This window comes from Oryzias latipes, chromosome 1, assembly GCF_002234675.1.
Source record: "Oryzias latipes chromosome 1, ASM223467v1".
Classification (NCBI taxonomy): domain Eukaryota; kingdom Metazoa; phylum Chordata; class Actinopteri; order Beloniformes; family Adrianichthyidae; genus Oryzias; species Oryzias latipes.
In genome coordinates, this window is record NC_019859.2 from 30,776,991 (window position 1) to 30,802,284 (window position 25,294).

At 43.2% G+C, this 25,294-nt stretch overlaps 2 protein-coding genes across 5 annotated transcripts; one reads left to right on the plus strand and one right to left on the minus strand.

The window, feature by feature from the left end:
* Nucleotides 1–83: 83 nt before the first annotated feature.
* On the plus strand, nucleotides 84–20,997 carry micall1 (MICAL like 1). 2 transcript variants are annotated; one of them, XM_011479888.3, is made up of 16 exons: nucleotides 84–878; nucleotides 3,725–3,773; nucleotides 6,904–7,045; nucleotides 7,125–7,225; nucleotides 8,227–8,372; nucleotides 10,180–10,742; nucleotides 10,812–10,872; nucleotides 11,065–11,480; nucleotides 12,831–13,210; nucleotides 13,408–13,542; nucleotides 13,636–13,762; nucleotides 13,849–13,939; nucleotides 16,226–16,299; nucleotides 18,540–18,654; nucleotides 18,733–18,779; nucleotides 20,136–20,997. In XM_011479888.3, the coding sequence occupies exons 1-16, from the start codon at nucleotides 736–738 to the stop codon at nucleotides 20,240–20,242; spliced, it is 2,697 nt and encodes an 898-aa protein (XP_011478190.2). In that variant the 5' UTR covers nucleotides 84–735; the 3' UTR covers nucleotides 20,243–20,997. The 2 variants fall into 2 exon arrangements, with proteins under 2 accessions (XP_011478190.2, XP_020561436.2); XM_020705777.2 differs by having other exon boundaries at nucleotides 85–878; nucleotides 13,411–13,542.
* c1h22orf23 (chromosome 1 C22orf23 homolog) lies at nucleotides 20,998–24,079 on the minus strand. Of its 3 annotated transcripts, none has more exons than XM_004066206.4 (7): nucleotides 23,882–24,079; nucleotides 23,558–23,645; nucleotides 22,059–22,118; nucleotides 21,824–21,970; nucleotides 21,450–21,578; nucleotides 21,237–21,337; nucleotides 20,998–21,149 (listed from the first exon to the last, which is right to left on the minus strand). In XM_004066206.4, the coding sequence occupies exons 2-7, from the start codon at nucleotides 23,643–23,645 to the stop codon at nucleotides 21,096–21,098; spliced, it is 579 nt and encodes a 192-aa protein (XP_004066254.1). In that variant the 5' UTR covers nucleotides 23,882–24,079; the 3' UTR covers nucleotides 20,998–21,095. The 3 variants fall into 3 exon arrangements, with proteins under 3 accessions (XP_004066254.1, XP_011478157.1, XP_020561448.1); XM_011479855.3 differs by having other exon boundaries at nucleotides 21,824–21,967; nucleotides 23,882–24,076; XM_020705789.2 differs by having other exon boundaries at nucleotides 23,872–24,075.
* Nucleotides 24,080–25,294: the final 1,215 nt, after the last annotated feature.

The window sequence follows — 25,294 nt, forward strand, 5'->3', positions numbered from 1 at the left end:
AAAGAAGTGGAGTGAAACAGTTAACGAAAGAAAAAAAAGAGACTACAATCCATACACTGACTTCGTTGCAGTCCCTTTTGTCGGACTATCTTCCTGGGGCCTGATATCGCGAGAGCTAAGCAACATCTCGCGTGAGTAAGTTCTGTAGCTCGTGTCCGCCACGGTTAGCCTCCTATCCTCTTGGCAAGCGCAACCGCGCGCGCTCAGTTGTGTACGTACAGGAACAGTCGGGAGGGTTTTTCATAAGATGCTTCAGCTCGAGGGCAGTATCCGCGCACTGTCCATCCGGGAAACGGAAACGTTTTAACCCCCTTTGCTGAGGCCGTCGAGTGGTCCGTACTTTTAGTGTTTTAATCTAGCCGCCGCGGGTCCTTTAACAGCCGATCACACCGTGCTGTGACCCGCTAGGGAGGGAACTGTCACCTCTGTGCGAAATCTGCATCTCTGAAACGAAATCGAGCTGAACCAGGAAAATCTGTCAACTCCAAGTTCACGAACGGCTGCCATGGTGGCGGCGAAGCTCACGCGGCTCCGCGGACAACTTTGTTTTCTTCACCTTGGAGAGCCGCAGACATTAAAAGTCCAGATTCAGCGCAGGACATGAAGCTCGCGCGGATTTGCGTCAGCTAGCATTTACCTGTACCGCCCAGGTTTGGGACACGAAAAAAGAGGACGCGCTTTGACCTCCCCCGGCCATCATCTCCTCGGGGACGCAGCTGCCTGGCTGGAGGCGTGATGGGGTCGCTGAAGGCTCTTCAGGAGTGGTGTCGGCTCCAGTGTCAGGGCTACAGCGGTGTGGAGGTCAGGGACATGTCTGCGTCCTTTCGGGACGGCCTGGCGTTCTGTGCCATCATTCACCGGCACAGACCAGACCTCATGTGAGTAACAGCAAAGACGCATCACACGCAGCTCAACTCCAACACTTTTCACTGGTTTAAAAGCATCTGTTATTTTGGTCTTCAGGCCTCTGATTCTGACTGTTGTCAGACTTGAGTGTAACCTCATTTAAACTTTTGTTATTACTCAGCCAAGTCCCTTCTCGTTTGTTATGGCTGCCCCCTTTCACCTAAAGTGTCTGGTCTGGTTGTGTTTTTAGCAAAGCCAGAGCAGCAGATAGCCCAGTGTTGTGTGAGGAACTGGAACTGACAATCATGGGATGCATCTGCAGCTCGGCTCCCCTCCACCTGCTCAAAGCAAAACAAAACATCTTCATCTGCACGGTCCACCACAGACTAAGATCATGTTTGCTCCCCTTTTAAAAGGGAAAACCCTCTCACCTTCCCACTCAGATCAACTAAATCCAACTTTGTCGTGAGGACGACTGAAACCAGACAAGTTTGGAGTTTTGCTGCACAACATATCAAGAGTAACTGGATGTAAAACCAGCAGTTCCTCTGATTTATTTTGTAACTAAATAACTTCAGTAGAGAGGATAAAGCTACAACTTTTTCCTGTGTCAGTCTGCTACTTTAATTTATCAGGCATCCAAGCTGGGTATTGGGATAAAGTTAAAATAAAGTCCAAGATTTTAAAATATAAATGTTGCTCACCTTTCGGAATATCCCATCAGGGGATAAATCGGCTTCGCACAGGTTGTTTTGGCAGAGATTGGCTACATAGTTAGACAGTAATGCGTAGTGTCTAGCAAATGGCTGGCATTTTGAATTTTTCTCATGGCTCTCGTGCTTTTTTGAAAGAGGTACATTCGTGCCGCATTTGGTGCTTGTACCACAAAATGCACGATTTACCTGAAATATCAACCTAACCGGCTCTGTTAAAGTAGGGCTTTTATACAACATTCAGCTCAGATTGCTCTGCAGGGGCCCGGATGTCCCACCTCACAATGCAAAACCATTTGTGCAAAACAGCAGACATGTACCATGCAAAACCAAAGCAAAAGTGAGCTGGCCTCAAACTACACTTCATTATGAAACTTTTGCATACTTTTGATATTGCCTGTTGTTGAACTGCTCATTTCTCCTCTTGAAAAAGCATTTTGAGGCCCTTCAGCTCACTTCAAGATGCAGAGAAAGCAGTCCACTGCCGGACGTGTTTGCAAAAATGCAGCCAAATAGAATAGTTTGCATGTCTTTAGGTTTGATCTATTTTTAATGCATCTGTAGTTGCATGTGTTCATATCATATATTGTTTTTCTTTTTGAATGTACTGGAAGGACTTTATGTCCAGCAAAAGGTTAAGAGGTTTTTCTTGCAGATTGACAGGAAGTCCTGTTTACACGGAAAACTGATCGCTTTAAACATGCAGTGGAGCAGCAACACTTGTCTTTGTAATGGAGTATATCGTTAGTGGTGAGTTCATACCTGTCTCAGTGCACAGATTCTGCTCTGTCGGTACAGGAAACATGCATCCATCATGTTGGATTTCATTCAACTGTGTTATGAGAATCACTAGGATGACTTTAGGCTTTCCTGATCCACTGAGTGAATTGAGGGGTGGACATGTAGTCTGGAGTAAATGTAGTGGAACATATCTACCTTAAAGAGCACAGTGGTAAAGTCTAAAGTACAAGAATGATGAAATCCTATTCACAGTTTTATGCATCTCATGATTGTGTTTAGCTCTTCGTTTGGTGAAAGCCGGGGATTGAGACGGACAGTTGATCCGACTAAGAATGCGCAGAAAGCTCTGCCTGTCGGACTGGATTTGGCTCCAATGCAGAGGCACGCCGCTGCAGGACTGCAGCCTTAGCTGCAGAGCAGGCTATTACCACAGTAAATGCTTCATTTAATCAGCCTTCCCTTAGCCTGCTTGGAGGAATTTGTTTTGATGTTGGTAAACCAAAGCAGGCACAGCATTGCTGCAGATCTGAACTACATTTAGTTCATATCTTACTTTTTTAAGGACTTTAGTCTGAGCTGTTGTTGCTCATCAGACTCACTCGGACGGATGCTGAGTCATCGTTAGTCATTTATCCTACCTGTTATTCTTGCATTCAAAGTGTGTTTTCTGGTGTGATCTGCAGAGTCACACTTTTCTCCAGCTTTTCTTCCAAAATAAATCTGTTGTTGAAGTTGGAGTCAGAGCGGATTACGTTTGCCTCTCCCTTTACACACCTCATCATCCTTTGCTGTCAGCTGGCCCTGGGGATTTGAACCCCCACCAACTGGTAGTATTTTTAGTAGCTGCAGTTGGAGTCTGCTTTTAAGGTGGAGTTGGCACGTTGGACATTTTGAAACGAGACCTGGATCCGATGCCTGCTGCTCCGAGTTTGTGGCCATGGGAGCCTGAGAGAACAGAGGTCACTCTTTGTGGCTCCAACACTCGGCTGATTCACGACACCGGTTTCCACAATATGCCCACATTTCTGCACGCATTCACTGACGCACGCGACCACAGAGATGTTTTACTGCAGGAAGTTTTCAGGCCGGGGTTCAGCTTCACAGCTTGGCCTCATAATGATCAGCCTCTTGGTTGGTCCCGCTGGTTTTCCTCTTTTCCACGTTACACCTCATAAATACGTGGCTCATGAATCATCCCCTCTGGTGTGCGGGAGGCACAGCAGCTCACCTTTGCTGTGTAGCATGCAGCCAATAATAGCAGTAGATGATCCTTCCATAAGTATACAGTCTGAAAACTAAATGCCGTCCTGTCTCCACTTGTCACCTTCACAGTTTCCCTGCAAAAATTCTTTGTGATATTTACTATTCCAACGTGCAAACACTGGCTTATGGCAAAACCATTGAAATGTTGTTTGTGGTTTCAGAGACTTTGACTCGCTTTCTGAAGAGAATGTCTACGAGAACAACCGGCTGGTAAGTCCAATCTTTGACTCAGTGTTCTCCTTTCACGATGCTGTCTTCTCGATAAATGTTGTGATTACTCTGAAGTTTGATGAGCAAAAACAGTGAGAGGGAGATAACCAGAGAGGAACTCTGGTGAGGATGATGAAGACTGGGTTCTTAAAGTGTCACTCCGATCATCTTTGGATCTATTGTAAAAGCGTTCTCAGTAGTCTTTTTATTATGGTTCTGCTGTTTTTAGCCAAAATTTTGAAAAAATAAAAAATAAAAGTCGTTTTCTGGGACATTGATTCTGCAGACCGGGAAGAGTTCATTAAATATTTGCCTCTGAGTTGTGAGCGGGACTGTTGCCATGGAGTGAACTGGCCTCCATTTCCCATCATCCTTTACAGCCCCTCACAACCCCAACCTAACATTACCGATACATCAAAAATAGCGACCAATATTGGAGCTATCCCGCCACACAGATTCCAGCTCATACGATGAAATTCCTGATTCACAATGATCCAAATAAAGAAATACTCTGAAAGTTTTAATCTTACTCTTCTTTATATATGTCCTCCATCACGAGAAAAAGGCAATAGGAACGTGTTAAAAACACCAGAAGCACCATTTTTATTGGAGTGGGTCTTTTGCGGTAAATGTCACAGTTGTCAATTTAAATGCAAAATGTTCTTGGTTGGTTTCTCTTACGCTGCGTTCACACCAAACACGATTTGTGCGTCAGGGGCGTCCAGTTTCAATGTTGAGTCAATGTACAGACGCAATTGGAGGTCCAGATGGGCATTTTGAGTGTCGGGGACAGCGCATCAGTCTGGCAGCAGTGTGTTTTGAGTGACACAGCGAGAGTTGAAATACCTGAAATTTGGCAAAGGAGACATATTGCATCAACCAATCAGGGACTCGGACGTAGTGGGTGGGGCCCAAAACCAACATGGAGGAGAATCTGATCGTTCTCCTCCTGAACTTTATATTTTTCTTATTTGCATCGACGCAACAATATCCTAATTTTTATTTTTTGTTCCTTGGACTAATGCCGGGACAGCAAGTCCTCAAAGCTGGTCACAGAGAAGCGCCCGGCAGTATATTTTACTGCGTCAAAAGAGAGGCACCCAGCACAAATTTGACGTGCAAATAATGTTTGATGTGAACACAGAATGAGATTTTCCACAGCTTAGTGAAAATTTGCTGCAGTTAATTTTCTTTTTAATCCTTCAGTTTCTGGTACAAACAAGATGGGAGGTGGGGGTCCGAAAAGTATTTTTATGAAAATCACTATGCATTCATTAAATTCACTAGATTTATACTTATGTGATAGCGTTCACAGCTCTGTGTGCAGAAACTTTGCTTTCAGAAAGCTGTTGGAGAATCATCAGATAACCTAACGAATGAAAAGGTAACAGGTGGGATGACTGTGGGCCTCCAGGTCCTGATTACATCGCTCTACCTGTGGGAGGAATCAGAGCTTAAACTGACTTCAATCTCCAACAGCATGCAGAGTTCTCTCCAGAATCCTGCCACAAACAGAGGACCTCTGTCAGACACTATGGTATGGAGGCGGAATATGATATGAGCGAGTTCCTTGTCTGTGGGGAGTCTGCACAGGAACAGCATGGACCAGCTTGGACCCTACACAGGTCCTTAGATGGACTCAGACAGGGAGAAACGCACAGCTACGGCATTTAAACAGTTTATAAAAAAGAAAAAAGGGCTCCAGGACAGCACTCTTCCTCAAACCCGGTCAATGTTTGGGGAGTGTTTACAAAGCCATGGAAAACCCCAAAAAACAGGAAGTATCATAGTTTCTACAACCTAAAAGGACAAAAGTTCAGTATGGTTGCTGAATACAGTTACTCTCTTAGCTGAGACTTTGACCCATTTATAGAGTTGGAAAAACGATTCGCTAGACGCCCTCTCACTAGTGTCCTGGATCATACCAGGCAGTCTCTGATGTGGTGGCCTGACGACTTTCGCAACCTTGCTGTCATCCTCCAGCCTATCTCTGGATGGCCACGTCGATCGGCTCCTCCAGGTTTTCTGGGATCTCACATAGTGCAAGTTTATCCTTGGGAACGCTGAAGAGTCCCTGGTGGAAAACATTCACCAACGCCTTATCAGTAGCTGCCAGGGTCCTAAACTCTCCTTGCCTGAGCTGAAAAAAAACTGGGATGCGGCTGTTGAGTATTGCATAGTCAGGTCGTAGACAAGGAGGGACTAGGCGGTAAACGCGCCGAAATAAATGGTCTGCTCCTCAGTCCATTCAGCCAAACCCTACTGCTTAGCCCTGCCCATCACTCAGGGCGTACGCAGCTTTACTGTGCTCAGACAGAAAGTCCGAAGGGTTGAAACTGGAGGCGACAGGAGGGGAGAAACGGGTGACAATCCACAGCAGTACCGTCAAAAGGTTGCGGAGGACAGAGTCTGGTTTGTCAAGGATAAGAAGCGCAATGTTCCAGTCTTTTAAGACTCCCATGAAGTTCTTCCATCTCCGACAGACACCTCAGAGATCCATGTGGACAATTCCTCCTCATCTGGAGACAAAACCTCAAGTGTTGTTGCTCTTTCCTCACTTGGTCGGTGTGTCATGTAACAGAGTATCAGGACAACCCAGATGCAGGACAGAACAAGTAAGGTTCAATGACGGAGTAGTATTTTTAAAAATAAAAGCGCCAATCTAGGTGGGTAAAAAACACAAACAAGAATCTAAAACAAAAAATAAAACCCAGGATTGCAAAACACTGACCACAGTGCAGCAAGTGAGAGCAACAAGTAACCGAAATGAAAAGACCCTCTGACACTGAGCACTGAAACAGAGGTACTTAGATCGAGTTCATTTAAATCACCTTGGTGGGCAGGCAGCTGTGCACCACTCTATGGAGGATCACAGGCGAGTGGGCGTAACCCTCCAGAAGAAGCCATGGCCCACCTGCACAGAAAACAAAGAGAGGAAAACAAATGTAAACTGACAGACGGGGTCAGTCACAGAAACCCGTCAATGTGCTTCAATGGATTTATTGCAACTTTTTCTGGTGCTCTTGATTTTACAATTTGTGGATTTTTTTCACTCTAACTTAAAAACATAACAGTTGATGTTGGCTCACTGTTTGTCTGTGAAGCTTCAGCATTAATCCCCCCCCCACAGGCTTTTGAAGTGGCTGAGTCTCAGCTGGGGATTCCTGCCCTGCTGGACCCAGAAGACATGGTGTCCATGAAGGTGCCTGACCGGCTCAGCATCATCACATACGTGTCGCAGTACTACAACTTTTTCAACGACAGGTCTACAGGTGTGTTTCCCGTTTCTGCTGTTGCCTCGAGTGGATCCCGCGGGAGTGATGATCGTGGCCTCTGCCTCTGCATCCACAGCAAACCCGCCTTCAGTGAAGAGGCTGGCTCCTGCCGGACAGACTGAGCCGGCCCTGAAGAAGCCTCTCGGCCCTAAAGACAGCGACGCGACAGAGAATGAGGTAAGTTAGAGGTTGGAATGTGTTGGAGGCCTGGAGTTCATGTTGACTCTAGAGCGCGCATGTTTCCTGCTACATCTGCATGACAGCAATCTGTGGCCGTAGGGTTAGATTTTATTTTCCTGATGAGGTTATTGTCCTAGATAGGGGTGTAACACAAAGAACTCACTGGGATCCTTTTGTGATACTCTGTGTTTAGGACGTGCATCTGTATTTAAAGTTGCATCACGTTTGTCATTATGCATGGACTGCAAAAACACATGTCACTGTACAACAATAGACGCCTCTGTCTTTTTATATACACGGACTTCCTTGTGTGAAGGTTGCAGCGCAGCATGGACATGGGTAGAATAATTCTATGAAGATAGCCTCTGTATCGTGTCTCTCTTTTGTCTTGCATGCCTTCAAACCTGTTTCCTCCAAACCCCGTACCGGCATCCTTCCCATCACCCCCTTCTCTCACACTCCCCTCTTCAGATGGAAACTCATTGTTCTCCCTCATCTTCCTGTTCTTCATCCCCACATCTGCTCTCCACTCCTGAACCTAGGCAGTAGGGCAGGGTGGGGTTTGGGGTGGAGTTTTGCTGTGAAGGAAAACAAGAAGTCAGTTTTGTTTGTTTTTAAATCTCAGTGATTTCACTCTGACCCTCTAGTGTTGCAGTTTGCCTTTTTCTAAAATCTTTTTTAGTTACCGGTACCGGTACCGGTAACAAAACCCTTGAAGGAATCTTATCCATGTCAGTTATGACTGAAACAAGTATTTACCAGAGTCACTAACCGGGCGGGTTTTGTTTTTGACTCACACTTTAGTGCTAACCCTGTATGGGTTTATTTAGAAGGGGAGGATCGTGTTCATGAACTGAGCAGAGGGAATGTTCCACGTCTCCAAATCCTGACTCCATGTATGATCTCCCCCATTACTCTTCATCTTCCCCTTCCCCCTTCCCCCGGTGTCTTTTCCTTGTCTGCGTTGCTGACATCAAACCCGTGGCGGCCACCTTCAGTCAGTCCAGCCTGCACAGACGGCGGGCGTAGAACCGGCTGCCAAACGCAGCACCCTGAGCAGCACCTGCTCCGCCTGCCACAAACACGTCCACCTGGTGCAGCGGTTCCTGGTGGACGGCAAGCTGTACCACCGTAACTGTTTCAGGTGAGGCTTCTATGGGGATGGCAAGAATCTAACGCTGATGTGACCAGCTGGGAATTTGTCTTTAAGTGGTTAAAAATTGGTTTTGTGTCTGAAAGCATTTCAATCCAAAAAAGAAAAAGGGATTTTGTTGCTCTAATATTTCCTTCTTAACAAAAAAATTCTGCAGGACAGACCAACTTCTGGGCCTCAGGAGCAGGTCTGCTGAGGAAAAACCCTCAGACCCACTCCGGAGATGTATAATTGCTACTGAATTTATATTAAATATTTATAAATATTTGTTGGAAACAGTTTAATTGATTTAATAACCCAATGGTTATGAGACCAAGTTAAAAGGACGATCATGAGAAGGATCGGTTTTTTATTCTTTTCCAGCAGGTCAGTCAGGAAATACGAGTTTTACTGCCTTATCCAAGGTGGATCAAAAACCTGACTTTATCCGGTTTCTGATTCACAGACTCAGTCTATACATAAAGAAGTACATAAAGTGTGTTTTTTTTAAATAAAAATGTAATAAAACATATGAGCCAATCAGAAGGAAGTTGAGTGTAAAATCACTGTACTGTGTGTGAACAGTTCAGACATGGTTATAATTGAATCAATAATTCAAACCAGCACCTACAGATGTGATCAGATTACTGATAGAGGCATCATACAAATAGTAAAAAAAAATCAATGAGAAGATGGGGTAAAGATGAGTGACGATGATGGTAAATCTAAGAAGCAGAAAATGACGACAAACAGAAACACTGGAGCCTCTTCTAGAGCACATGTAACAAACTCGAGGCCTGTGGGCCACATCTAGCCCGGCGTGTAATTATACCCGGCCCATGAGATCCTTCTATATCATTGTTATTAATGGCCCGGCGATATGTAGTGCTGGTAACGCATTAAAATTCAGATTCCATCATGCAGCGCTTCAGCTGCCGCGCCGAACACTTCATGACGTTTCGGAAAACAGAGCCTTTTAAAAACTGATGGGAGGCAGAATATATGTTTACTGACATGGCCGGTAAACCCATGCGTCTAATTTGTGGAGCTAATGTGACTGTAATTAGAAACAGAACGTGGGTCAAAATACGCACTTTGCTGATAAATTAAGCCCGCCGCTTTGAGGAACGAAAAAATGAATTTTGTTTGTCTTCCTTACCCATTGGGCACCGATTGAGCTGCAGTGTTTTGGCACACTGAAGTACGACACTTCAGGGCCGCACAGTTTATTCACTCCATTCCCGCAGAAATGCCCCGGCTTCGTCTACATGCGGCTCCCTCCTGTGCATGTTTGGTTGCAGATTTCTGTGTGAGAAGCTCTTCTCGGTGATGAAGACTAGGAAAACAGTACACAGGAGTCGTCTCACTGAGGGGCCCCTGCAGTCCATCCTGAGAATCTCCACAACACAGGAGCTCGCACCAAACACAAACCAACTTGTTGCCAAAAAAACGATGCCAGGCATCCAGGCTGGCATACGTTTACATAGACCTTTATTGAAAGTGGGTGCTTGAACGTGCGATTCAGAGGGCGGTGTGAACGGCGCCTAATGTAGATGTTGAGAATGGAAATGGCTCTTCATACATAGCGTAACCCCATCATTTTTCATATTGGATGGTGAGATCACAGAGAATTTCAAAATAAAAGCTCTACATCCAGAAATGAGATTCAGTCCAATACTCCTCAAAAGGTTAATCTCAGCCTAGATGCTTTGTTCAATTTAAGAAGTCCAGGCTGTCTTGAGAATATGACATTTCTAACCTAATTCAATTTTTACTATTAATAAAGTTTTATTCTGCTTATGCATTTTTGCCATCTCAGGTGCACAAAGTGTCACAGCACTCTGCTTCCTGGATCCTACAAGTTGGGGACGGACCTGGGGGCTTTGGTCTGCAGCCATCACCTCTCAAAGCAAACCCCCCCCACCCAGAACGGCGCCTCAGAAGTCGGCAAGAAAGAAATTCAGCCTGCCAGGACTGGTGGCAGTACATCCCTCAACACTGCACCCAACACTGGGGGCCAGGAAAACACTCCACCCTCAGAGGAGCAGAGCCGGGACTCTGTCGGGGCGGCGCTGGCTGAAGCTGGCGCTGAAGATAAACCAACAGAGGCGGACAGACAAAGGGAGTCAGAGGAGAAGTCTCGATCGTCCTCTCCTCCCAACCCCTTTGAGGAGAGTGATGAAGAGGAAACCCAGAGTGTAACAGAGGAGGGACCACAAACTGTAGTCCACAGCATGACGAATGGGGAGCTCCCTTCCACACCTGAAAACCCTCTGGAAAGTTCCAGCCGACCAGTGCCTGCCCCCCGAAAGGTTTCTGAGGCCGTGCCTCCCCCCCGCCCGGCCCCACGAGCTCGACTCTCACAAAGAGCAAATACTGTCGGTAGGTTTCCGTTTCAGAACACATTCAAAGATGCTGCTGCTGTTCACGCCGATGCTTCTTTCCTCGCAGGAGAGCATCAGAAGCCTCCGACTCCTCCCAAACCTCGAGAAAGATCGGAGTCTCCAGCAAGGTGATGCATTTCTGCCACGTAACTGTTGACTTCTTCATAGCACCAACCCCAATCATGTCATCAGTGTTCACTCCACACATTCTGAAACACTTTTGTTGTCGAGGCTTAACCTCCGCCTCCATTTGGACGTTTCTGTTCTTCTCTTGTCTCTTCGTGACCCCCCCATCACTGTTTGTGTGTCTCACCATTCAGTGGCTCCCATAAACCTAAAGACCCACCTTGGCTTGTCCTGGTTCAGTCAGAGCAAAAGAAGAAGAAAGCCCGTCCCCCGCCTCCCCCTGGACCGGCAACTCCGTCAAACACCTCCTTGTCTACTCTCCAAGGGGAGGGCTCCTCCAGACCCAGCTCACCTTCTCACCCCTCCAACCCCTTCGAGGAAGACGACGACAACGATGAAGGCAAAGAAGAGGAAGGTGGAGAAGGAGTAGCGGTTCCTCCCTCTGTGTCTGCAAACCACCCATGGTACAGGATCAGCCAAGCACCTGACCTGGGAGATGGAGACACCAGCCCCCAGAGGAGCAGCCCCTCCACTTCTGCCAGTCCCGGGAGTGCCAAAAGCAAGAAAAGGCCAGCTCCTCGTGCTCCAAAGCTGCCTGCTAGAACCCAAGGTTGGTTCTCCCATAACCTTCATGGTTCTCCCAAAAGGGAGACCTCAAAGCTGCTGTCCTTCATGGTGGGGAGAGGTTTCTGAGCTTTAATCAAACGGCTGTCTCCATGCACATAAACTGGAGGTTTCCACTTCCTCTGTTGGCCTTTTCTTGCTCACTGGAATCGAACCCAAAAGCATATAATGTTATTTGTTGAGCACTGAAACAGAAACCCCTAGAAAAAAAAACAAGACAATCTGGCCTTAATAGAATAATTTAGTTTGAATGACATAACAATTCTATTTATAAAACTCTTGCTGCGTCGGATTTCCCTCACTACTCCTTAACACCTAAAAGACTGTAAAGTGCGGGACTATCCAGTGCCCTGGATTTTGGTGCAATTCTGACACATAATCACGACTTCTTTTTTTTTTTACTCCAAAGTAACATCCTAATAAATGTGAACATTTTACAAAGACCTAATTATCAATCCATTGTGTTCATAAAAGTAAACTTTTTTTCCAAATGACAAATTGATCAAACGCTATGCGTCGTGGTTTATATTCACCAATCTCGTTAGCATTGATGCACACCAGTTTTTTGCAGAGACTTCTGGGAAAATTCCTAGTGGATTTTGGAATTGTTGAACAAAGGTCATCCCCTATGCCCTTTATGGTGCACTAAGTGAGTAGTAGTGAGGGGATTTGATCAAAACGTCTGGGGTTTGTTTTTTTAGTTTTTTTAAAAGTTATAAGCAGTTTACAAATAATTAAACTGACAAACAGATTATAAACTTCTGGATATAAATTGGTCCCTACTCATAAATGTATTGTAGGTTCATTCATTTGACCTTTTTGTTCACTTTCAGGAGGAACATAACTCACTTTTGTTCACTCTTAGATTCATTTTGTAATGCAAATCCTGATTTTTTTTTTTATAATTTTTTATGTTGTGGCTGCATCCCTCAGTAAACTCTAGAGGAGGTTTTCCTGTTTAGCTATTTAATTAATATTCCAACTGTGTTACAGAAGTGGTTTCACCAACATCATTTATTTAAATTACTCTGTTTTCCCTAAAAACAACTACAATTATAGTCTTTTACACATAAATTGATGTCCTTTCTGTTTCATACATCTAGTAACTCATGAAATAAAGTTTTCCATCATTGACAGCTCAGTTCTCTGAAGCATCAGGCGTGATTTCTTTCTGTTGCAATTAACTTCATGCTAAATCCGAAAAGCTAAACCATGGATAAAAATTTAGCCTTAGATCAGAGTAAAATTGTTTTTCCCCCCAGACAGAATCTACATTGTTGTATATTTTAATCCTGCCGTTTTCTTCCCTCATCTTCACTTTGACTCTACTCTTCAGCCTGTCCTCCCTCTCAGGCCTCCTCCTGTTCTCCATCTCCAGCTCTCAGCACGGAGAGCTTGTCCTCCTGCTCAGACCACGGCTCCTCCCCGCTACCCCTGGGTGGCAGTGCCACCAGCGTCCAGGAGCAGAGCTTCACCAAAAGTGTGTCGGAGCCTTCCATCGCTTCGTCCGACGACACCTCCGTCCCCTCCTCCTCCCCAGCTGACAGTCGGCATACTGCTAACGCAAGACCTCACTCCACTGCTGTGACAGCCAACGCCAGCTCAGCTCCAAACACCCCTCAGACCAATCGCAGCTCTGACGGTCTAAGACCTAAAGCTCCACCCCCACGACCCTCGACGACCCCCAGCCCGCTGGTCGCACAATCGCCTAAAAAGGTTCAAACTCAGTTTTACAGAAAAAGGGCAGTATTGTAAGCATGCTAGCATCCGGCCTCTTCCAAACCTGCCGAATTCCTTCAGGGTCAGGGGGCGGCTAGAGCCCAGCCAGCTACTATTGGGCAGAGGCAGAGTACATCCTGAACAGGTCTCCAGTCTATTTCAGGGCCACCATACTAACATGTTTTTGTTTTTAGCAGATATGCAAGGAGAACCCCTTCAACAGAAAAGCGTCTCCTTCTCCAGCCAAAACCCCAGCGAGACCTCCGATGGGACCTCGTCCCGCCAGACCTCCAGCTCCTGGATACGGCTTCCCGCTCATCAAACGCAAAGTACGAACAGCGGGCTAACGTGACGCGAGACCGATTTTTATTTCTGTTTTGAAAACGCGCTGCGGCGCTCAACGCGTTCCGTCATCCGTGCAGGTGCAGTCAGACGATTACATCCCAGTGGAGGACATCCATGGAGAGATGGCTCAGCTGGAGAAGCAGCTGGATGAGCTCGAGCTGCGTGGAGTGGAGCTGGAGAAGAAGCTGAGGAGCAACCCAAGCGGTACAGCATCAGTGTGGACCGGAGTCGGTGTTGATTTGTGTTTCCCTGTTCAACCTTTCTGACCGTGTCTGTGCTGTGCCACACAGATGAGGATGAGGAGCACTTGCTGGTGGACTGGTTCACTCTGATTCACGACAAACACCTCTTGATTCGCCGTGAAGCTGAGCTCGTCTACACGTAAGTGTGTAAGGCTGCAGGGAGACACGATGTTCCAAAGACCGCCAATGTCCCTAAGACCTTTAGCAAGGGCACAGAGTAAGAGCAGCTCGTGTCTGTACAGGAACTCAACGAGAAACTTTCAGTGAAGACATTTTAAGAATGTGTAAGAGTGTGAACATAAAGAAATGTTAAGAAGCAAGTTTACTGAAGATCCTAATGGAGTTCAGCAATTCCAGGATTCCTCCCCTTTCCCTGGTAGAGTTTAGTTGAAATGAAAAAGACATTAAACGTGGAAGGGGCACGTCAATGATCAATGAAATAATCAATGAGACGCAAACGCACACGCACGCAGGCAGACACACACACTCGCGCACATACTCATGAAACGCGAGCACACACTCGCGTGATGCCTGTGTGTGAGGCGGCCACTGCGTGTGAGAAGAATAGGGAAAGCCACTGTGAGTGGCTAAAATGCGTGTAGGGGGAGGGGCCTAGAGCTGACCAACCAATCACAGTGGGGTATATGACTCTTGGGGGCGTGGCAATGACAGGGTTTGAAAGCAGGACACCTGACAGCGCCCTCCCCGGACCACATGAAGGAGTTCCTTACTTTCCTTTAGAACGTATCTTTTCGCTCGTAATTTTCTAAATACATGCAGTCCGTGCTGAACTTTTCTCTGGGCCGCACAGTCCCGGAGGAAGGTTTAGGTTTTGGTTACGGTTACGGCGGCGCATCAAACGGGTTACGGCAGCACACCGCTCCCGTCCCGCGGGAGTCGGGTCAGCTGAGGAGAATATGTCCCACACCTACATGCGTGACAGCTAACGGGGCTTGAACTTTAAACACGCTCGAGCAAAAACAACATTAGTTTTAGACACACTGAAAATACGTGTGGAAAATGCAACGATAGACGTTTTTTAAATAAACCAGCACCTCGCCTGGAAATGGAGTTGTCCTTAACATTCAGTTTAGTTTTAATATTCTTCTCCCCCTTAGTATGATCTGTGTTATTATATATTTTATGATTATTTAAGGTTTTGTAATGTATGTAGCCTTTTTTAATGAATTGGTATTTTAAATTATTTTGATTAATCCCTCCACTACAAAAACCATCAGGACACATGTCCCATAATGCATTGTTTTGTAGCCTGTAGGGCAGCTTTCAGTCAGTTCAGTTTCCAGCTGTGTCCGGGTAGGTTTGCCCCTTGCTCCCACCCCTTTCTCCTGAAATTTTTGTGATGATTGACAGTTAATGTTGGAGCAAAAACAAAAATATATGTCACACACCAGGTGATCTGCGCAGCGTTGAGTTCACCTGGGTGATCTCAAACACACTTATTGTGCATCTTGGCTGCACCTATTTGGTGTCACCAAGATAAATTTCCATCAGTTTTCTTAACTATTTGTACTGTCATGACAGCGATGGTGTTGTCAGTTTACCTTCTTGGTGCATCTTCAAAAGTGCAGATTAAAATGTGACACTGAATTAGAAACAGCACATTGTAATTTCTGCATCTATTATTAAAGTATTTATTAGTAATACAGTGGAAATTAGTAGATTTGGTTAGAATTTTGATTTACGGTATGCGCCCCTAAATTTTCTAGTTGTGCCCCTAAAATTTTCAGTTAGGGGCCACTGTGCTCCTAGTGAAAAAAGTTAGTCTGGAGTCCTGCTATTTAAAAAAAAATGTAATATAGCATAAGAAGAACTCAGAAGACCACTAAAGTCAACTTAATATGCCTTAAATATAACTTTTCTTGTCCTTCTCAAAATGGAAAAATTCCAGCGTGTAAATGGTTTTACTCTAAAAATCATTTGGGTCATTTCGAAAAATGGGAGAATTGTTTAAAAGATCCCATGGGTGGTCGACCATTTTAATAACAGCTTTCACCATGAGTGTCATAGTGTCATCATTCTGAGACGTTTTCCAACAACTCAACCAAGACTTCAGCATCATTTATCCTGCTTTTGCTTATTTACCTGAAAATAAAGAGGATTCCAAGCAGGGCTACCCCTTCCTGGTCCCTGAGATCTACCACCCTGCCTGTTTTCCAGCTCTCCCTGCACGTCTTGCTTCTGATTACCTGGATCAGGTGTGTTCAGGCAACCAGAATGGGGAGACACCAGAGTGAGCTCATCAGCAGAGAGAAGTGTAGAGAGAACTGGAAAACAGGTAGATCTCGTGGACCAGGATTGGGCAAATCTGATTTAGAGTCATTATTTATGAGCTGATTTTCACCAAAGCATAAGAATGTCAGTTAAACAGAACTGGATTTTCAGAGCGCCATTTTGTTTGTTGCAGAGCGAAGCAGCAGAACCTGGAGGAGCGGCAAGCCGATGTGGAGTACGAGCTCAGGTGTCTCCTCAACAAACCAGGTGTGTGATCCTGCTCTGCTTTCACCTGTCAGGATGAACCGCACAGAAACTAAGATTAGTCTGCCAAAAGATACCTAAAGCTGTAAAATGTAAAAAAAAGATTGATAAGTTATTGAATGAACTGATGAAAGTAAAGGCAATTCCTCAAACAACCAACCCGGTTTAGTCATCGGGCTCCCTTTTACATTCACGGTCATGATTTACAGACACGACCGACCCTTTATCTTTTTAAGACAAGATGATTTCTTATTATTTCAACTCGTGCTAACATAAATCATTCCTGCCAACACTTTAATTTTTAAATCTTCTCAATTTTTACTGGAACTTTTAGCGTTTTATCTTGATTTTCATCTTGAAGCTCTTATTGCTTTTTTTCTATTGTTTTTAAACACAGTTAAAACATACAACAAAAAGCAGAGGGGACAGTAAAAATAGGTTTACAAAGCAAAACAACAACCACAAAACAAGAAATGCCTTGGGTTGCCTTGGCTCTATAGGTTTTTAATGACATTGTCCATTTACAAGTCCTTATAATGTCGTTTTGTAGTTAGTCCATCTCTCCCATCTTTTTTTGACAAAGATCTTCTTCAGTTCTTGTCCTATGGTTCAACAATTCAATCACATGTATTTCCTCCACAATTTTTTCCCATTTCTGGTGTGTTGGTGAATCTGTCTTGTACCATTTTCTTGTGATTGTTTTCTTGCCTGCAGCTAGAACGATTTTGACTACCCGTATTTTCCGGACTATAAGTCGCCCCTTTTTTTCATAGTTTGGCATGGGGTGCAACTTATACTTCGCAGCGACTTATATTAGAAATAAATTGAAATAAATACATTGTTAACCCTCCTGTTATGTTCATTTGTGAGGAACAGAGATGATGTTCCTGGGTCAATTTGATGTATGAGGTATGTTAAGTGTTAAGAGTATGTTAAGTGACTCAGAGAATCAGCAAACTTTTTTTTACAGTAAGATCTTGAAGGCTTAAAACATAATATTGTATTTTCCAATGATTTCATAGATTCAGAAATGCAATAAAAATGTCAACTGTTTCTACAAATACAGAATGAAAACAGAGTATTACTTGGCCAATGATGCCAATGACTGTGAAATTATGAGATAAACAGTCTGCTATGATTGTGTCATATGAGGTTTTGAAGGTTATTAATTCTTGGTCTCAGATTTTGTCAAATAAATTTGCCGTCAAAATGCGACTTATAATCCAGTGCGACTTATCTGTGTTTTTTTCTACTTTATAATGCATTTTTGGGCTGGTGCGACTTATACTCCGGTGCGACTTGTAGTCTGGAAAATACAGTAAATATCTGTCATTTTTGAGTACATTTTCTGATATATTGCCCACATACAGGAATAAGCATGTTTTTGGTATATTATAGCCCAGGACCTTGGTTATAATTTGGTGAATTTTCTTCCAAAAGTGACTAGCTTTGGGACAAGACCAAAGATATGGGAATCATCTATGTTTATGTCTCCACATTTCCTCCAACATGGCTGGGGCACCGACGTGTGCTTGTTTGTGATTTTTGGTGTTATAAAACATCCAATTGTGTTTTTGAAGTGGATGTATTCTGTGTTTGCCAAATTTGGAGCCAGTCATTATCTGATATTAAGATTTTATTACTTTCATCCTGATTTACATACATTTGCCTTCAATTTAAACATTAAATTCTAACAACAGAATCTTTGATGTAAAATGTGCAGCAGAGCTCATTAACATCATGTAGCAGCGCCTCCGCAGATGCGTGCCATGGCGGCAGAAACGAGAGCGAAGACAAGTGGACAGGTTCACGTCCTTTTGTTTATTTTGTACAGCCAAACCAAAGCAGCGGCGCTGCAACCAAAAGATGACGTACACAATAATGTGACATACACAAATATGCACGATGACCTCCACAAACGTGTTAGAAGAAAACAAGCAGAACACTAAACACAACATATGGGAATGTGAAAACAAACACATGCCATAAGCAGAAACCGCACAACGCACCGCAAAACCCGAAACGGCCATGTGTTACACCCACACACACCTGTTCCCCTTTTAATACCGCACACGCCCCTGAACCGAACCCCCTTTGCTCACAAGAACATCTGAAATTCTTTTCCTTTTCATGATCAAAGCTGTTGCAGCATCAAAAAACCTTCTGCTACAACATCTTTAAACTGTGGTGCAGCTGACAGGACAGCAGATGAAACTTCTCACATCTTTCTTCCACTTGGTCAGAGAAAGACTGGACTGAGGAGGACAAGAGTCGGGAGCAGGAGCTGATGGCAGATCTGGTGACCATCATCGAGCAGCGCAACCAAATCGTCAACAGCATGGACCAGGATCGACAGAGGTAAAGCCCACACCCCGAAAACACCCCATTGCGTTGTGACAGTTCTGCTGTCAACTCTCTGCTGGTCCTCATCAACAGGGAAGAAGAGGAGGACAAACTCATGCAGGCCATGCTCAAGAAAAAAGGTTGGATGGATTTTAGTTTCTATTGGGGATGTCCTGATCTGATCATGCTGTCTGAAATTGAAGAAAACGTTGATTTATAGCACTTTTCACAGGTAAAACCACAAAGAGCTTCACAAGGCACGATTAAAAGGGAATACACATGCAATCAAATAAGTAAAACGTCATAGGGTAAAATAAAATAAAGGCTAAAACAAGTAAAAAGAGATCATAAGCAAAAGTTAGCTAAAAGTAGGCCCAATCACATTTCTGACTGAATCACAATTGGATTTTGCATCCCAATCAGGGACTGGATATTTACTTTAATCTTATCAGCGCCAAATATTTTATGTTTCTTATGATTGATAAAAACTCCATGAACATCTCCTGACACTTAGCTGCTATAAAGCACAAAAACAAAATACACACAGATTTTACTAAATTAACACAGCCCACATTGCACATTGATGAGAATAGGAGCAGGCTCAAATCAGACACAGTAGAGAGGTAAGTTTTTCATAAATAAATAAAAAAACAACAACAAAAAATTGTTCTTTAAGCCAGCAAAGGACTGTAAGAATAGTTTCAAAAAGCTCACTAGTGGACTTACTTTATGACACAACTCCACCGTTATTTACTTATTTGTTTACATGCCTGCAGGGTAGAGCTGCACGAGAAAAACTCACGATATGCGATGTTAGTGATCAAAATCGCGATATAACTTGCGGAACATGAACAAATAGCAAAACAACCAAAAACATCATTTCTTTTTCACTGCAACAGTTTAACTTAAATAAGAGTCAATATAACTAATACTACAAATGACCCTCGTCTACATAGGAGGCTAACATCAAAATTAAATGGGCTACATCTGATTGGTCAACAACATGAAAGCCAAATGCCTAAATGGATTCAAGTTGCCATAAGATTGTTTTAGCATATTTAAGGTTACCATTTATCGCATTTTTTACCGTCTTGCGATATGCAAATTTCACAGCTTGATATCACGATAACAATAGATTCTATTGTGCAGGTCTACTGTAGGGTATATAGAATTGTATATGCACTTCAATTTGTGTTTACAATTTCTCTAGTTTTACTAGTTTGTACTCAACTTCCTCAAAGAGAAGTTTTAAATGCCACAGTTAAATGATCAAATTAGGTTAATAATCTAAAATAGGGGACAAGGTAGATCTGTTTATTTTCTGATCTGGACTCGGTATCTGCAGATACTCCAAATCAAATAACTAAATCGGATTGGAGCTGGGGGGAAAAATCTGATCGGGACATCCCTGTTTTTTTTTTTTTTTTCTCATTTGTTATAAATATCATAGAAATTGACACATTGCTGCTGTGAAAACGAGTCTTTGTGCCCATCAGACTTCCACAGGGACCCGGACACCGGTGACCAGCAGAAGAGAAAAGGGGCCAAGTTTAAACCCATCAAAGCGCTTAAGCTGCTGAGCCACAAGAAGGAAAAGAGCTGAGAAACACCAGCAGATTTTAGACTTTTATCAAGAATAATGCGGGGCCCAGAGGAGGACTTCTCTTTAACTGACATTTTATTATTTGCACCTTGGAGTCCACTCCCCCTGCTGCCTTGATGCTTCACAACAAGTGCTATATGAGCTCGGATTTAGGTGACGCATTCTTCATTTTTCACAGCATAGGCGTAGGACTGACGTTTTCTGTTTCTGCTCAGTTTTTTGTCGATCAGTTGCTTTTTATTGAGTTTATTTGGTTTGGTATAAATGTTAGATTAACAAACTGAACGTTTTAAGGTGTGGTACCCTGTAAAGACATTACAACTTGTATTCGTAGTATTAGCGCAGCATTATTGCCATGGCTGCTTCGTAGTTTCATGTTTTTTGTGACGACGGGACGAAGAGGATGTGGGTTCAACAGTGTTTCGTGAAACGAGGAAGAGGAGGAGAAAGTTTAAAGATCCATCCCATTGAACTGTATTTTTAAAAAAAAAAGCATTTTATGAATGAAGAAAATTTGTGGACAGGACTGGAGATTTTATGCAATCTTTAATTTATATGTGAGCTGTTTTTGCCTTAAAATGGAAAGAAATTCTGTGTGATGCTGCCTGGATGTCTGTTATTTAACATAGTTTGTCGTTGTGAGTTCGTGTTGGAGTCTGTCTGCTGCAGGCTTGTCTGTTTTGAGGGGTTCTCAAAGGACAGCAGGATTATTTCATACTGTTTGGAAGACGAATAAAAAACTTCATACCAAGTGATCCTGATGCAGCATTCAGTCGTTTATTGGAGCAGCCCAAGCGAGGAACCTGTGTGATGCTGTGCAAGAGGAGCTGGAGGTCTCCTTTCATGCTTGCATCTAAAAACTGGGGCTTCTGGTCTTTTCCTGCAGCATCTTCAGCTCTTGAAGTTTCTTTATTAGATTCATGACACATCACAGGTGTAAGTTCATGACGTTTTCCACAGAAAAGGGTTCAGGTTTGGTCAAAATGCTTTGTACCTGTGAGATCTCAGCGTTGATGATGCTGATGTACTCCCTCTCTTGACCCAAAGCTTCCATGTCTGCCAGAAATTGTCTTCTATCTTCTATTTCATGCAGCACTGCAGAGAAGAATTGCATTTAAAACTGAGTTTAGTTCCCGTTAATTCTATTCTGAACCATTCTCGAACATTCTTGGTTTAACCTTCCTCTGCCCCTGAGGACAGACCTCACCTTCCTCAAAGCGCTCCTCTGGCGCTCCGGGGTTTTCAGCCTCTGGAGTTTTTGGAGGAGAAGCAGCCGTTGGCTCCTTTTCTGCTGCGAGAATGTTTTGAAGCCTCCTCTTTTCCGCTTCCATGTCCCCTTGATGAGAAACAAAGTAGAAAACGATGCAGAAGTGAATTTAGTCCCTCAAATTTAATCTAAATTCTTAAAGCTGCATGGAAATGGTTAATGAACTGCAGGGCATGAGGTGGACAGGCAAAAGAAATGACCGTAAAGAGAAAAGAAAAACGTTTATGAGAGAGTGACCTGAAAGAACAAAATCCCTTTATTTGACCTGTGACACGTGAAAGTGAAAGGACCTATTGACAGTTAGAGGGACGTACGTGTGGGACCAGGGCGGAACTTCTCCCTCTCGTAGCTGTTTCCAGACTGACATGACTCGGCGGTGCGTCTCTGAGGCCTAAAAGTCCGGCGTTTCACCGCAGGATCAGCCAGAGGAAAGGAAGCCTTCTGAGGAACTGCAAGTCCTTCTGAACAAAAAACACTCTTTGTTAATATGGAGAAAAGGGATGAAGCCTTTTTTAAGTGATTGTGTCTCTGTTTCCAAAACAGACCTACTTTTTGAGCATCTGCTGTGGTTGTTTAGAAGGCTGGTAAGCCTTGACTCCTCCCTCATCACTAAGCAAAGAGAGGTAGAAGGATAAATATTACAGAACACCAGCCTGTATCATGGAAGTACACAAAACAACCTGTGCTCCACCTCCGCAATGGGAATAAAAAAAAATCTGAAACCACAGAAATTATTTTACAAGATGTGTTTTTTGAAACAAGAAGAGTGTTGGACCTCCCACAAAATGACTGTTTCCCCCAAAACCCTGTGGTTATTGATTAATTATCATCAATAAAGGCCGTACAGGGAGCAAAAAAGTGGTCCCACCTACAAAGATGACAAGCATGAATTCTGTCCCTCCCAGACCTTATTATGTCTTTAAGAATCTTTACTCCTCCTCTTGTTTACCTGTGTTAATAATAACACCTGTTTAAACAGGTTATTTGTAGAAAAGACGCTTGTCCACCCCCTCAAACAATCAGAAGGAACTTCTGCACCAAGACCAAAGAGGACACCAGGGACAAGATTGTTCACTTGAACAAGGAAACCGAAATAGAATAACCAACCAGCCTGATGAAAAGAGATCGACTATTGGAGCAATCATTAGAAATACAAGATCACTGGGACTTATGGGGGTGTACGAATGATTGTGAGAACGGTGAGGAAACGGCCCAGAACTACATGGGAGAACTGGTCAATGACCTGAAGAGATTTGGAACCACAAAGGTTTCTATAGTAACACAAAGTCATCATGGATTCAAACTCTTTTTAGTATAAAAAAGGTAGACTACTATGTTTGAATAAGGAACACTGCTGAGTTGCATCCCATGGATAAAGAATGGAGGTGGAAGCATCATACTTTGGGATCTGCTTTTCTGCAAATGGGACAGGACGACTGATCTGCACTAAGGAAAGAAAGGATGATGAGATTCTGGAGAAAAACCTCCTTCCATCAGTGAAAGCTTTGAGGATGAAATATGTCTGAATCTTTCAAGATGACAAAGATCTCAAACACATCGACTGGTAGACGAAGGAATGTCTTAGTAAAAGCATGTCAGAGTTCTGCAGTGGTCCAGCCAGACTCTGGACCTCAATCCAATCCATCTGTGGAGGGAGTTGAAAGTCTGTCTCCACAGCTCTCGAGAAGATCTGCATGAAAGAATGGGCCAAAATAGCAGCTGCAGTGCAAACTCGGTGCAAACAATGAGTATACAAACCATATCTTTCAAAATCAAACAATGGGATTTTCTGGATTGTAATCCATAATAAGCATTAGCCTTTAGTCCAAACTCAGCTTCTAAGGGGGACACCTTGTCAAATATTTGACTGACAAATGCATGTTTGTCATATGTGGTAAAAAAAAATTCACATTTACTATTTTTAAAAACACGCAAACAAGTCTGAAAGTTATCTTTTTTAATCAGAAAACAAAAATTTTGAAGCATTGTTAGATTGTTCACACATGCGCGTCAGAACACGAATCGGGCGTTTTGGTTCATCTGCTCACTTCTCATCCAGTCCTGGGAGTCTTTGCTGCTCCCGGTGGGTCTGGGGTTGTTCCAGAGGCCCCCGCTGCTCCTGGGGAACGCCTCCATCTGCAGACACACAGATCGATCAAGAATCGGATGTAAAACGGAGAAAAATCAGCACGTTTTGCGCTTGCAGTAAAAACGTCAGCAACAAAAAACATGTCTTTTTGACACTTTAGCAAAAAATGTTGACATGAAAGTAACAGGAATTCAGAAAATGTGAGAAAAATTGACACAAGAAATTTGGTTATGAATAGCAGAACTGCTGCATAGCTATGTGCTCGATTATCACCTGTTTTTACCTGCTCAGTCTCAGATGTTTGTCTTCAACCCGGTTCTGCTGCAAGTCCAGAAAAAGGGATGAGATCAGGTCGGGATGCGACAGCTTAAAGATATGAAAACCAACTCGGTTTTTCTTTAGAACCTCAAACAGCACAACTTTATCAAACTGCCTTCCTCAGTTGAACAAGACAACATGTTGCTATGGCAACTGCCTAACAACACTGCTGACGGCCTTTTTTTTCTTTAAAAAAAACTTTATTGATCACAACGATCCAATACAAAACAGTTCAATACAATAAAAGAAAAAGAACAAGCCAAGGGTTTATTGTTACATTTTATACAAAAACATTAAAACTGACGCACAGATCGAGTGCTTTAATCGCTTTCTTATTGTCAGAATGTTTCATTGTGTTTATGTATTGTTTGACCTCATTGACAAAATTAGAGATATGATTTAAAAATTTGGATTTATGAATGTTCCATTTGCATAAAAACGAAATGAGAAAAAAATATATAAAAAAACAATTATAAAATCAATTAAAAATAAAATAAAATATTTAAAAAAAACGTAATAAACATTGATGGTTTACCATCTGTAAAACATTTAAACATAAAAATAAGAGTGCAGGCATGAACACCATAAATCAACATAAAAAGATTTACTTTCAAAAACTTTTCTTAAGAATACAATTATCAACTTTCTGTACCAAATCACTTTTAAACGTTTTTTTCCTGTTGAAGTGCAAACATGAAGAGCACAGAAACAGATTATTGCCATCAAAGAAGAACATAAAATGATATTTATTTTATTAAAATGTTTTCATAATGTTAAAAATGTTTTAAACTTTTTTTTCTTCACAAAGATAAAATACATGGTCATTTCCATTATTTTCTGCAGAAAAAAACATATTTCCTTTGACATTTTTTCATTTATGTTATAAATTCTGCAGAAAGAAATGTGATAAATTAAATAGCAAACATCTTAGGGCTCATTAGAGACCGAAGCTTAGAACATGACAGTTGTTGTTTCTGATGCAGGCTGCATGAAGTCCATAAATGTATTGTAGAAATCACACAGGAGGGCCACATGCTCTGGCCATTTCGCTCCTTCCCTCCTGCTGCAGGGGGCTGTGTGGTCTCCATGGTGGTGCTGGGGGTCTTTATCAGTGGTAGTAGGTCGTCAAGCATCAGCAGGAGTCAGAGCTGCATTATCTGCGAGGAGACAGCAGTCAGTCTTTACGCGGTGAGGGCAGATAATCAGCCGGCAGGCTTTAATCACCCTAAACACACAGGTCTTCTCAGAAGATGCTTGATCCTCGCCAGAAGCGTGGTGAGCGGGAGCGGGATGACTCGCTTCAACCCCTTAAGGCCAAAAAATAAATAAATAAATAAAAATTAACAGCAGGAAAATTATCTCTATTTTAAATTACAAT

What these genes read in the sequence shown, in the direction of transcription:
- micall1 (XM_011479888.3), top strand. Translation starts at nt 736, where the DNA reads ATGGGGTCGCTGAAGGCTCTTCAGGAGTGGTGTCGGCTCCAGTGTCAG. An exon ending in GCTGCCTGCTAGAACCCAAG is followed by an intron (nt 11,481 to 12,830) that starts GTTGGTTCTCCC and finishes TCTACTCTTCAG; the next exon opens with CCTGTCCTCCCTCTCAGGCC. An exon ending in TCGCACAATCGCCTAAAAAG is followed by an intron (nt 13,211 to 13,407) that starts GTTCAAACTCAG and finishes TTTTGTTTTTAG; the next exon opens with CAGATATGCAAGGAGAACCC.
- c1h22orf23 (XM_004066206.4), bottom strand. Translation starts at nt 23,645, where the DNA reads ATGGAGGCGTTCCCCAGGAGCAGCGGGGGCCTCTGGAACAACCCCAGA. An exon ending in CCACAGCAGATGCTCAAAAA is followed by an intron (nt 21,971 to 22,058) that starts GTAGGTCTGTTT and finishes TTTTTTGTTCAG; the next exon opens with AAGGACTTGCAGTTCCTCAG. An exon ending in AGAGGAGCGCTTTGAGGAAG is followed by an intron (nt 21,338 to 21,449) that starts GTGAGGTCTGTC and finishes TCTTCTCTGCAG; the next exon opens with TGCTGCATGAAATAGAAGAT.